Here is a 13,156-nt window from a genome sequence, read left to right on the forward strand (position 1 = left end):
CTTGACCGCGGAGCCATGTGCTATCAGACCTAGGGATGCTCGAAACTCGAAAGTACGGAGTAATTTTCCTTCGTAATCTTTTTTTAAAAGATCATCTGTCTTTGTAATCTGAATCCTATCTTTCGCACGGTGATGGAGCCATTCATCCCAATCCCATACAGTGATACAGACAGCTTTTTTTTTTGTGTGTGTGTGAGGGTGATACAGACAGCTTTGAACACTGATCCAGATCCTTTTCGATGGGCTTAAAGGCCTTACAGTATTTGATTTCTTGGGCTGTAGATGGGTAAGGCATAGGCCCAACTAGCACATTCCACCACGGACTACGCCGTCCGCGACCATGTCGGTTAGGCGTAAACACAATATACGTAATCCCAGTTTACGAGGCGGAAAGATAAAGCAACTGCCAAATCAAACCCCTCCAGTCTCCCCCAAGTGACGACTCGACGGAGTCACGGTCCCCCAGCAGAAACGCGAGATCGCCGGCGAGAGTTTCCCGATGACCGGCGGCGGCAGCAGCAGCACCCGGCGTGCGGCCGCCGCCGCCAGGAGCCGAGGGAGGCCCTCCGACGCCTCGGAGCCGGAGCCGGACGCTCGCCGAGCCGCGGCCGCGGCCGCAGCGGCGCGGCGCCGTGGTCGCGGCGACCATGGGCCTCTTCGCCTCATGTACGTGAGCACTCGAACCCTCGCGCTCCTGGGGATTGTTTCCTTCGCCCTCGCGTCGGTCGCCTTCGTGACGTATACTGGCGGGTGGTGGGAGGAGGTGGAAACGGAGGGCGCGGCCACGCTGCGAACGGTCATGCGTTCCGTCACGCCGCTGTCGGCACCCAGGATGATGGATCTGCCTCAGGTGATAACCATTGGTTTGGCAATTGCTACGTTGTTTTATATTTTGTAGCACTGTCTAGGACCTGAAGGTTGGAATGGCACAAGGGCTAAGCTAGCAGTGAAGCACGGCACGGGAACCTGTAGTTGATTTTGGATTGGTCGGTTGTTTTATGTATCAGCCGTTAAATAATGGTGATTACTGATTTAGCATAGGTGATATTGTTACCAGGACCTAGTAGTTGTGCATCACTTGTTTATATTTGATTGATGATGGAGTTATTTGAAATGTGTTAGTAATTGCCAATGATCAACAAGCCTATCAGTTGTTCTCAATGATGCATATTCGAAAGGCTCTAATTTCTTCGTATCATTAAGTTTTGGTTGTAAACAGGTCAGCTTTCTGATGGTTCATGTTTAACTGGTTGCAGTTCCAAGGTGATCACAAGGAAAGCTTGTATTGGGGTACTTACAGACCAAATGTGTATCTTGGAATTCGTTCAAGGTGCTTAACTTTTGCAACACCTCCCTATTGTCCTGTATAACATGTTGTCTACAACTCTGGAATACATTTGAAAGTTCATGGTTCTCGTATCTTTAGTTGTGATGATATCTTCCTACTCTCATGAAAATTATCGAAACTGAGGAGTTTCCACCTTTCTACTTGTCCATATTTGCATTCATGTGGAGTAATTGTATTGGTAATTCCAGTACTGTGCCTTTTAGAATAGCATGTCATGCTATTTTCTTTCAGTTGAAAGTATCATTTGTATGCAATCAAAATTCTGTAGAATCAAGCATTTTTGAGAATTTTATGCCACTATTACTTCTATTTCAGAACTCCTCTGTCTCTAATTGCTGGATTGATGTGGATTGGCTTGAAAAATGGACAATATTTTCTTCGTCATGTTTGCCAAGATTCTGATGAGCTGAGCACATATGGGTGGACAGCTCACAATGGTAGGGATTATGGACATCAAATGCTAGTTGATCATGGCCTACTCTTGACTACTAGTTTTCTGAAAGAGAAAGGGGAGGGCAGTGGTTATGGTGGAGACTGGGCAGTTCGATTGGGTGCTAACAGTGAGAGGTAAGCATACATTCATTATCTGCAAATAAAAGAAAGAACATTTCAATTTGTACTGAAAAGATGTAAGCTTCTCAATTTCTAAACATATTAAACACAGGATGGGAAGAAGGATGATTCTGGGTTGTTTATTGGTTGCCTGATCCCAGTTCAGTAGGATATCACCTGTCATTAGTACTCGCAAACATGGAAAATTATCAAACCAAAAGAACTTATTCCATGCTGTTAATCTTTATCTAGGTCTAGTTTAAATGATGCTCAAGGAAGCACCACACACCTGTTTTTCTACATTGCTGACGAAAGCGGAAAGTCGATCACTATGGCCTCACATGTACCTTCATCAAGAGGCCCTGTTCTTTTGGCATCTGGGTCGCACGATGAGATTGGTGATTGGGAATTGTACTTGAGATCTGAGGTACCCATATGTCTTGATAGTTTCTGACCTTGTTAGTCCTTGTTAGCTCTTCAGTATTGCCTCCTATTGGGATGTGCTGATACAACTCCATTTGGCTAACTTTTATATGGATGTATATGTAACTCTGTTTTCTCACAGGACGATTTGGAGATTCATAGAGCTGGATTCAAATCAATGAGCATGCATAATCTGAGTGACCTAGTACAACAGGCCGTTGCTACTAATGTATTTAAACTCTTCATCATCTACCTTATTATTTGGCGAAAAATTCTGCACAGTCAATATTTTATGAAGTTACCTTTCCATGTAGCTACTTATGTGGACTTCTCTCTAGGCAATGCAAACTGGGAACCTTAACTTGCCAGACATGACTGAAGATTCATCAAATATAATGACCTATCAGGTAATTATAAGAGGACAAGGAAATTTGTTCCGTCATTATAATGTATGTATGCTCATGTATGTGTGAAGTCTTATGATAGAAAGAATTGTCAACATCCTCTTATTAACTTTTGTAAAAGGATAAGTGATGCGCAACATGTACTCGCTCACTGTTATGTAGTATCATTATGTAGGATGAATTTCACTCCAAAAAAATGGTATGGATTTAGCACCAAGGAAGATATTGTTGTTTGCACTTCTGATCCATGTTTGTATTGATCTAGGCCTTATGTCATTTCTTGTGAGCAGTGTATGATTTGTACTTTTATTTTCGCAGGTTTCCATAAAGACTCCTGCTCAAATAGACATAGTATTCTTGTCAGGGTCTGCCTCAAAGAATCCAAAGATTGAAGAGCGGATTAGCAAGCTAACAGGTGATTCTGCTGCATATTCATACTGCATACTGGTACTTTCATTTGTGTTTGTCATGGGGTGCAAGGACACCATCCGCATTTTCTACGACACTGAACGTTTAAAACAAATCTACTTGGGCTCTTGAGTCTTGACGTGTTCAGTTGTTCTACATCCTTGCATAGTTCTTCGGATCTGTTTTACCTACGTCCTATGCTTTCAGTGAATCTGAAATTCAAAGAATGTTGGAAGCACAATTATATTCATTGTCTTAGTCCCTGATGATGTCAGGTCCCATGCTGAGCACCCGTCTTGAATCAAAACAAAAGGAATTTGAAGAGAGATATGATCAAATATTCAATGTAAATAATAAGGTGGGCTCGATTGGATGATCATTCTGTTTTCCATTCCACATTTTTTTTGTTTTTCCAGTATCTGCAGTCGTTCTCTTCCCATGGTATATTACTACTTCCTACAAATCACATTTTTGTAATTTCTTAATCAAATGTCTTCCCGAGGGATGACTCTTGTATTTGTTTGTCTATATATCGGTTTGTGTGATAGTGTCATTCAACTATAAGTGCCTGTGCGCTTCATTTTACAGTCTAAAACATTTTAAAAGTCAATTGGTTTTTTTCTGTGAGATAAGCAATGCTGTAAATAATTGGTAAAACTTGACTAAAGTTTTGTGCTGGACCTATGCTGATGTGGTTTTTACCTTGATTCAGATTGACTCCAAAGAATTATCTGTTGGTAGAGCTGCCTTGTCAAATCTTCTTGGTGGTGTTGGCTACTTCTATGGGCAGTCCAAAATTGCGCTTCCGAAAGGTTTTACAGTAAGTTTTAGGGCTTCACCTGACATCAATTCTATTTTGCTTGTATGCTTCCTATTTCTAAGGAATAGCTATCTCAGGGCACTATCATTTCTCTTATTGGCTATGTGTTAGTTTTATATTGTCAATAGTACTAGCATGTTGCATCTGAATCCTAAGCTGATTACAAGTCACAGACAACCAGAACTTAATGCTTGTGTTTCTCTCAGCAAAAGAATGCGGATAAATACATTCCATATTGGCCAGCTGCGTTATATACAGCTGTTCCCAGCCGCTCATTCTTTCCAAGGGGATTTCTGTGGGATGAGGGCTTCCATCAATTAGTCATCTGGTAATTATTCCATCATTTCAATGTTCAGTGAAGGGTTTGTGCCAATCCAGTTCATTATCAGCAAGTTTGTTGGTCTGTGCTGGTAGTACCACTTTCTGCTCTAACACACGTCCTCATTGGTGATGTACAGGCGTTGGGATGTGCATATATCTATGGATATCATTGGACATTGGTTAGATCTGCTTAATTCAGATGGATGGATTCCTAGGGAGCAAATCTTAGGAGCTGAAGCTTTAAGGTATTTTCTGCTATGAACTATGGACTATGGTCAAAACCAGTGATAAATTTAGTGTGACGTCTTATATCATCCAAGTTCTGCAATCATGCAGTAAAGTTCCTGAGGAGTTTGTTCTGCAGTACCCTTCCAATGGTAACCCTCCAACTTTATTTCTCGCGATACGTGGTAAGACATTATTTTCTTTCTTTGTCTTCACATTGACGATGTGTTTATTTTATCAGTGTTGAGATCTCTATTTCTTTGTTTTTCTCAATATTTACTGCAATTTGCATGCAGCATGCATTAATTTGAAAAATGTGAAGAATAACACATAGAATCAATTATGTTAGTTTGTACAGTTCTGTGCATGTTTATCAAATTATAAACATCAAATGCTAAGAAATTTTGTTGACTGACAAGCACCACAGGTCTGTTAAACCTATGGAGGTCTATAATCAGCATTCAAGTATTCGATTAATTTGCTGTATGCCCTTTTTCTTGGCACAGATTTGGCAAGTGGAATACATGCAAAACAGTTTTCAGGCAATGAAGCTGAAAAGATTTCTTCTTTCCTTGAAAGGGCTTATATACGGCTGAATTCTTGGTTCCAGTGGTTCAACAGTACACAATCAGGTAAGCTTACTTGTTCCACTTGCATTTTCTGTACTCTGTACTGAATAGTGTGTGGGTTGGAGTTTAATGCTATTGCCATGATTATTTTCTTAGATCCACAAACGTGCCAAACCTACTAGCTGTTTTATGGTTTGTGGACATGATAGTTTGAAAGCCTAATGAGAGCCACTAGCTCAGTTGACTATTATTATGCGCTAGGTGTGGTTGTATGATACAAAAAATCAGAAATGATAGAATTTGGCGTTCGAAGCCTTCATCGGGTACTATTAATTTTTTACGCTATATTTGGACTGGGGAATTTTATTCAGTAACTGTTGGCTTCAGTTCACTTATTAGTCAACATAATTTTCTGGTAAAATTTGAACCTAAGCTTGATCAGAAGTAAACTATCGACACAACTTACAAAGTCATATCGGTTGATCAGCTAGACTTCCTTTTGTTCTTGAGATACACATCATATTTGCAGTAGTGATCACTGGGTGCTCCATATGTTTTTCACCTCAAGTTGGTGAAAAAAAATGGTTCTCAACTATATTTTGCAAGTGTGGTCCTCAACTAGTTAAGTAGTTGTTACATCACAAATCCACTGTTCCAATGTGAAAGAAATGTGACTGAAATTTTAGTCTTTAAAGCTTGAAATACTTGTGTACTTTCTGGTTCGTCCAACTAAGTGATCTGATCTGCTTGTTCACAATGGGAAGCATGCACTTTAGTTTTTTTGAATAATAACATGCACTTTGGTGGGGAACAATTTGTGTGTTTTGATGATCCTCTTAGAAATAAACACCGTCTAATCGTCACGTGGCCTCACTTTGCGCACTAGAGCTTTCTACAAATCCATGTACGCTGTAAGATATGAGATGTTTGTCCTATAAAGTTGAAGTAAAAGCTATACCCTTGTGAAGGCCAAAGGACCATGGATATATGATTGCTTGTCCATATATGATTCTACTTGTCATGTCAGTGCTTCCCCCCTTTGGCTTATTTGTCCTAAATTGTTAGGTAAATACGAAGGCACCTTCTATTGGCATGGAAGAGACAACATGACAACAAGGGAGTTGAACCCAAAGGTTTTCCTTTTCTTTTTGCATAATTCATTGTTGCTTGCTCCTGTACTACTGATCAATTGGTCAAAAACTTGTTCATCGAGCCCTTGTCATGCCAGATTAGAGTTCCTTCACTTTGTTCTCACCTGATGTTCCCAAGTACTTTACAGACGTTGACATCTGGATTGGATGACTATCCTCGTGCATCTCACCCTAATGATGAAGAACGCCATGTTGACCTTCGTTGTTGGATGCTTCTAGCTACAAACTGCATTCGTTCAATTGCAGAGTTTCTTAAAATGGACAGCGCTCTTGAGAAGGTAGTTCCGTATGGATGTAGGAACATGAATTGCTAATTTCAAGTTGACTTGTCTCCAACCATTGACTTTGGCTCTTTTCTGAATTTTTTTGTTGAATTTTTGTAGGATTACTATAAGATGTCAAATCAACTTTCAGATTTTAGAACGCTTAACAAGGTATGTGCTGTCAATTCCTTGAATTTTTGTATCATACTAGAATTGTTTTTTGGAGACCTCTTAAGTATTTAGGCCTGTCTTAGCTCCATAAAACCTAACTTCTCTCCTCCTGGGAGTTGACCTCTCAATAATTTCGTCCATATCACTGTAAATGATCTTTTACAGAATTCTACATTTATCAAAATTCTGCCCCGAGACATGGATTTTATTTTGTTTTATATAATGGTGTATTCAGTTCTGTAATTACCGGCATTTTTACAGTTGCACTTGGATGACAAAATTGGCGCTTATTTCGACTATGGTAACCATACTGAAAAGGTTAGGCATTGCTTCCTCTTAGTTTTGGCACTTTGTTTGCCACACATTATTCTCAACTTTGATTGTGAGGGGAGGTCATTTTTGTAGGTCCGACTGAGATGGTATGATGTCCAAGATAAGGATACTATGAGACGAGAGCTCTTGCGAGAAACATTACAACCCCCTCAGCTGCAATTAGTACCCCATGTTGGTTATGTCAGTCTCTTCCCATTCATGATGGGGGCTATTCCACATGTATGCTCTTTACTTCTGTCTGTTTGTTTGTCACTTCAATGATTTTTCTGATGTTCATCCTAAGTAATAATCGCCATTTGACTCTCCTCAGGAATCATGGGTTCTTGACAAGCAGCTCGATCTAATATCTAATACCTCTATATTGTGGACAGATTACGGCCTTCGGTCACTTTCTAGAACAAGGTACGGCTGTTAAGTTTTGTTCTTTTACTCTGTAAAGTTTTGAAGTATGACTATGAATAGATTGCATGATTCTCCCCCAACAATTTAAGTTTGGGATCTCCGGAGCAGATTTGCGAGATAAAACAATTCGACATTAGGAGTGTTAGGCTGCTATGGCCTGCCTACCTTATCAATGCATAGGCTTCAACCTGGCCTGATGGAATTGTCAAACATGCATGTGCCTGACACCTTAGTATTGTAGCTTTTGGCGAGATGGTTATTATAACATCATTATTTGGTCATCCAACTACTGGGGTCTGAATTATCTGTTGATACATGGTTCAGTTCAATATATATGAAGCGTAATACAGAGCATGATCCCCCATATTGGAGAGGTGCCATTTGGATAAACATGAACTACATGATTCTTTCAGCACTGCATCACTATGCAAATGGTAAGCCTCTTGAATTGGCTGCTTTATCCCCTCTGCAAATCTCTATGTTGGCACTAAGATATAAGATTGTGATTTACTGTAGAGGATGGCCCGTACAAGGGAAGGGCAGGAGAATTGTACGACAAGCTAAGATCAAATCTTATCCGGTGTGTTGATTTTCTCTTCCATTGAAGCCTAGTGAATTAGCAGAATTGCAGCTTGTGTAATGTATTGCTGATGCCACTTTCTGGCTCGACATTTGCAGGAACATCGTGCAGAATTACCATGAAACTGGATTCTTCTGGGAAAACTATGACCAGAACAACAAAGGAAAGGGAAAGGGTGCACGGTCGTTTACTGGATGGACTTCACTTCTTGTTCTGATCATGGCAGAGTCCTACCCAACATTGCATAGGTGAGCTATACATCGCTAACAACCACAGAAGACACATGGCAGTTGGAATGGAGAGGCTGGCAGCTGGCCTTTTATTTAGCTCAATTTCAATGAAAACAGTGGGGAAACTTGATTCGTAGCATACTAGCATTGCTGCTTTAATCATGAAATTTCTGGCAGTTACCCCTGGTCGATCTGTTTAGAATCGGATACACAGCAATTATGATCACCCCATTCTTCTGACGCTGTAAATTTTTAGTTCCTTGAGAAACTCTTTTTTGGGAGTTTTCTTCGAAACCACCCTGGGAACTATGAGCTTATAGAGACTGCAAACAATTGAAGTCTGTTCACTATTACTTTTCTTTAAAAAAAAGTTGAAACTGCGTGGAGCTGTACTTGCTATTGCTATCGAGCCTCTGATGAAGGTAACCTGCTACTGCCCTTAGACCCTTACCATGCTTGGCTATTCGCATGCTGCATGATGGCCAGAGTGTGTAAATAATACCTTGGATCCACTCGTTACAGAATTAGTTGTGCCACGCAATGCATAACATGTGTTTATCAATCCTTTTGAGACACTGCAACGTAGGCCCTGTGTGTCACTGCCTTGCTTGTTGTGTCTGCAAGCATAATCTGTGCCCTGTCTTGCAAGTAAAGTAATGATCCTGAAGACTGCATGTGTCTGCACTTCTGAATTATAATCATCGTGAGGAGCGCTAGATCCGGAGCTAATGTTTCCTTCCCCTGATAAGTTTTTTTTTCCTTTTATTACCTGCTGAGCAACACCACCGTGATGGTAGCAGTCAGCTAGATTTATTAGAGCATTGTGGTACTCAACGATCAAGAGGGGAGGCTGTGACTGTTCTGAGGTCGTAGTCCTGCTGGAGAATCAATCTCTTGCGATCAATTCACGGAATTCCTTGCCAGGCCGCCTGCAGTTGATCTCTTTGATGCACGCGTCAGCGCCATTACGGAGGATGCTAGTACTGTTCCTCCAAAGTAGGATTGAACAATGACATCGAACCTTTGTTGCAGTGTCTTTTTGGCTGTGCCATTGCCCTCCTCTATGAGGTGTTCGAAGTCGGAGCTTGCTTCCATTATTTTCACTTGCTTAGACTGCCCTGTTTCGGCAGAAATAACAAGCGATTAGTGCCCCGGTCACCACCGTGGTCACGGTTCAGAAAACGAAACGCACACACGAGCGCGCACAACAGAGCCAGAGCCGTCACCATCGCACGCGGACACAGTTGGCTCCACCCAAAACCGTTCATCAACTTTTAACCGTATTCCCATCCCCCCGACCCTCCGACTACCACCACCACGCCGCCGCCACCACCACCAGCAGCATTCAGTAGCCAGCCAACCACCGTCCCGCGGACGGCAGGCACAGTGCGAAGCCGGCGGGCGGCGGCGGCGGCATGGGGGCGCCTAGCAGCCGCGCGGTGGCCCTGGGCGCGGCCTTCCTGCTGCTCCTCGTCGCGCTGCCCTCCGCCTTCCTCTACCTCACCTCCTTCGCCGGCCCCGCGGCCTCCCGCGCCGCGCTCCTCAACCTCAAGCCCTTCTCCGCCAGGTGCCCGCCCTCCGTGGCGGCCCCGCCGCTCCGCGTCTTCATGTACGACCTGCCCCCGCGCTTCCACGTCGCCATGATGACGGGCGCCGCCGACGCCTCCAACGCCACGGCGGGGCCGTTCCCCGCGTGGCCGCCGTCGGCGGGCGGGATCAAGCGGCAGCACAGCGTGGAGTACTGGATGATGGCGTCGCTGCAGGACGGGGGAGGCGGAGGGGGAGGGGGAGGGGGAGTGGGATCGGAGAGGAGGGAGGCGGTCAGGGTGCGGGATCCCGACGATGCCGAAGCATTCTTCGTGCCCTTCTTCTCCTCGCTCAGCTTCAACGTGCACGGCCGCAACATGACCGACCCCGACACCGAGGCCGACCGCCTCCTGCAGGTGCCGCAATTCTCAGATTCTTTTCCCTCCATTGTCATGTGATCTATGATTGATTAGCATTTAGTTTGGCTCAGATTGAGACAGCTCTGTATAAGTTGTGCGTTTGGGGAAAAAAAATCATTGGCTATATAGTAGGATGCCAGTAAGAAGACACTAGGACACACACAAAAGAATTACAGGAAAACCAATTAACCATTGAACACAATAAAACACATCAAAATCCCCAGAAAAAAAATAATAAGCACATTGAAGATAACACATAGAGGAAAAATCTGTTGGCATTTGGACAACTCTCTCACTAGTTGGTGTTCAGTTGCCATCAACTATGCTACCAATACGAGGTCTTCCCAAATTCTGATAGGCTGACCATGTCCCCTTTGCTTGATGATATAATGTGGCATCTTTATGTCACTGCAGTGGTTTCTGTATGGTTTTGCTCGCCCAGATCTCCTTGCAGGTTGAGCTAGTTCTAGATTTTGGGACTTAGTTACTGTGATCTGGGTGCTTACACCTTGATCACTGCTAAGAATGTTTCCAAAGAACTGAAACCAAGTGAGTTACCTATTTCCTGCTAAGGTTGTCGGTATTTGCGAATGGTTAAATCTGTCGTGAAAAAAATTCTTGACTGGATATGCTATGATGCTTCCTATATACATCTGTTGCTCCTTGTGAACAGGGGACCTGCAGCTGACTTGATGTGCACAAGCACAACTAATACCAACCTCTGCAGACTTACAGCTGGCGATCAAGTTATCCTTTTTTTATCAGGATGATAGATGGCAGTCAGATTTATAGTAGTCACTGCAATTAAACTTTCTACTGTGATGTGCACATGTGGCTGTGTGCAAGTACTTCTACTGTTCGATGTTGCTGAGAAAAAGGGCACTGCACACTTCATGCCCCTAGTGGCTTCTTTCGAGCTCTTTGGCAATATAATTTGGGGTTGAGGCAAAGAAAATCGATTGCAAGAAGATAATGCTACATTTTGTCCCCTATTTCTTATTTTTTCACCAAAATTGACACCTCCCTCCCCTCCCAACCCCACCCAAACACACACACACCAAAAAAAGAAGTAATCTGGCAGATACAGTGCTCAACTCTTGCAAGGCACAAGGCATGTGTGCGAAAGAAATAAATTGGTTTTAACTCTGGTATGTTAGAGTTGAGTTATGGTGGTGTTATAAAAGGCAAGAAGGTCATTGTTATGAAGTGTCTTGCCTTGTGAAGTATATGGTTACGTCCCAGTTTATTTTAGCAACAACAACAAAGACTTTTAGTCCCAGTTCATTGTAACATTAGGAAATGTAATTTCATGTAATCAAACTGTTTTAATTGATCTTGCTATTACTCTCTTGTAGGTTGAACTTATGGACATTCTATGGAAGTCTAAATATTGGCAAAGATCTGCAGGCCGTGACCATGTGATTCCCATGCATCACCCCAACGCTTTCAGATTCCTGCGAAATATGGTGAATGCATCTATTCTTATAGTTGCAGATTTTGGGAGATACACAAAGGAACTGGCTTCCTTGAGGAAAGATGTTGTAGCACCATATGTGCATGTTGTGGCTTCCTTCATTGATGATGATGCACCTGATCCATTTGAGGCTCGTCATACACTGCTTTTCTTTCGAGGCCGTACTGTCAGGAAAGATGTATGGAACTGATTTATGATAGTAATAACTCCCTCTGCCCCTCCTCTAATTTTCTATTTTAGTTCGCTGTTTTTCCCCATAGTGGAATTTGTCTAGATACAAAACAAAATTAAGATTAGAGATTCAGAAATTTGACATTTATGGCATTCATTTTGTATTTCCTCAGGAAGGGAAGATCCGGGCAAAACTTGCAAATATATTAAAAGGAAAGGATGGTGTGCGCTTTGAGAATAGCTTTGCCACCGGTGACGGCATTAAAATAGTAAGGCGCATTTCTCATTTCTATTAAGGCTTCTTGATAAGGGAACATGAAATTTACAAATCTGTTTGATTCTAACAGTCTACAGAAAGTATGCGGTCATCAAAGTTTTGTCTTCACCCTGCTGGGGACACTCCTTCCTCGTGCCGCCTGTTTGATGCCATTGTCAGTCACTGTGTTCCTGTGATTGTGAGCAGTCGCATAGAGCTCCCTTTTGAAGATGAGATTGATTACAGTGAATTCTCCCTTTTCTTCTCAGTTGAAGAAGCTCTAAGACCTGATTACTTGCTCAATCAACTCAGGCAGATCCCCAAAAAGAAGTGGATGGAGATGTGGTTGAAGCTAAAAAATGTATCTCGCCACTATGAATTCCAGCATCCCCCCAGGGAAGGTGATGCTGTGAATATGATATGGCGGCAGGTGAGGCACAAAATCCCTGCAGTTAATCTAGCTATTCACAGGAATAGAAGACTAAAAATTCCAGACTGGTGGGGATAATAATTGGTGACTAGTGTACATATTACCACATCCACTGGTAAACCTGGTTATTTTTGGTGTCTGATAGAAACCATGGTGGTCATTCTGTGTGAACCAGGTGCTCATCTTAAAATCCAAGGACTGAGTCCAGAACTATTCTCTGATGGGAACTGACATTATCACCCTTTTTTTGGTACATTTTTGTGACAGGATAACTATTTTTCCCCTGATGCTACAAAATAATGGGAACAAATAAACCTATAGTGATATTATTTATAGAGAAGACTACCTGACAAATAGGATCTCTGTATCTTCTTTGTACTAGCATATTGAAAGTTGCAATATATTCTTTGTGCTGTTAGATATACTGTTCATCTCAGTGTTTGCTATTACTTTGATCTTTGGATCTGTTGACTTCAGTTGCGGAGGTTTCTGTATGCTTAGATGAGCCAGGTCGCCGACATTGGGCTTTTAGGCTCCGAAGGTCTTGGAAGCCTGTTGTTTTCTGTGGCACGTCTGTTGTAGTTTCTTAAGGGGGTATTTGGATACGAGGTGCTAAACTTTAGCAGGGTCACATCGGATGTTCAGATGCTAATTAGGAGGATTAAACACGAGCTAATTA

At 42.4% G+C, this 13,156-nt stretch overlaps 2 protein-coding genes across 3 annotated transcripts; both read left to right on the plus strand.

The window, feature by feature from the left end:
- The first annotated feature begins 422 nt into the window (after nucleotides 1–422).
- LOC117856578 (alpha-glucosidase 2-like) lies at nucleotides 423–8,599 on the plus strand. The gene is made up of 22 exons (XM_072293942.1): nucleotides 423–850; nucleotides 1,257–1,330; nucleotides 1,664–1,915; nucleotides 2,153–2,327; nucleotides 2,466–2,552; nucleotides 2,662–2,730; nucleotides 3,046–3,142; nucleotides 3,411–3,493; nucleotides 3,848–3,955; nucleotides 4,162–4,283; nucleotides 4,414–4,521; nucleotides 4,613–4,686; nucleotides 5,008–5,133; nucleotides 6,136–6,203; nucleotides 6,350–6,499; nucleotides 6,605–6,655; nucleotides 6,917–6,973; nucleotides 7,061–7,207; nucleotides 7,299–7,390; nucleotides 7,715–7,824; nucleotides 7,907–7,970; nucleotides 8,069–8,599. The coding sequence occupies exons 1-22, from the start codon at nucleotides 500–502 to the stop codon at nucleotides 8,220–8,222; spliced, it is 2,619 nt and encodes an 872-aa protein (XP_072150043.1). The 5' UTR covers nucleotides 423–499; the 3' UTR covers nucleotides 8,223–8,599.
- Nucleotides 8,600–8,742: 143 nt separating this feature from the next.
- LOC140222812 (probable arabinosyltransferase ARAD1) lies at nucleotides 8,743–12,899 on the plus strand. Of its 2 annotated transcripts, XM_072293944.1 has the most exons (5): nucleotides 8,743–10,143; nucleotides 11,502–11,798; nucleotides 11,965–12,060; nucleotides 12,139–12,222; nucleotides 12,317–12,481. In XM_072293944.1, the coding sequence occupies exons 1-5, from the start codon at nucleotides 9,616–9,618 to the stop codon at nucleotides 12,329–12,331; spliced, it is 1,020 nt and encodes a 339-aa protein (XP_072150045.1). In that variant the 5' UTR covers nucleotides 8,743–9,615; the 3' UTR covers nucleotides 12,332–12,481. The 2 variants fall into 2 exon arrangements, with proteins under 2 accessions (XP_072150045.1, XP_072150044.1); XM_072293943.1 differs by having other exon boundaries at nucleotides 9,007–10,143; nucleotides 12,139–12,899.
- Nucleotides 12,900–13,156: the final 257 nt, after the last annotated feature.

Source organism: Setaria viridis, chromosome 5 (assembly GCF_005286985.2).
Source record: "Setaria viridis chromosome 5, Setaria_viridis_v4.0, whole genome shotgun sequence".
Taxonomy (NCBI): Eukaryota; Viridiplantae; Streptophyta; class Magnoliopsida; order Poales; family Poaceae; genus Setaria; species Setaria viridis.

Bases quoted from the DNA above. Each gene is read 5' to 3' on its own strand.
- LOC117856578 (XM_072293942.1), top strand. From the start codon at position 500: ATGACCGGCGGCGGCAGCAGCAGCACCCGGCGTGCGGCCGCCGCCGCC. The intron at 851-1,256 runs GTGATAACCATT...AACTGGTTGCAG, and splicing joins GGATGATGGATCTGCCTCAG to TTCCAAGGTGATCACAAGGA. The intron at 7,971-8,068 runs GTGTGTTGATTT...CGACATTTGCAG, and splicing joins CTAAGATCAAATCTTATCCG to GAACATCGTGCAGAATTACC.
- LOC140222812 (XM_072293943.1), top strand. From the start codon at position 9,616: ATGGGGGCGCCTAGCAGCCGCGCGGTGGCCCTGGGCGCGGCCTTCCTG. The intron at 10,144-11,501 runs GTGCCGCAATTC...ACTCTCTTGTAG, and splicing joins AGGCCGACCGCCTCCTGCAG to GTTGAACTTATGGACATTCT. The intron at 12,061-12,138 runs GTAAGGCGCATT...TGATTCTAACAG, and splicing joins CCGGTGACGGCATTAAAATA to TCTACAGAAAGTATGCGGTC.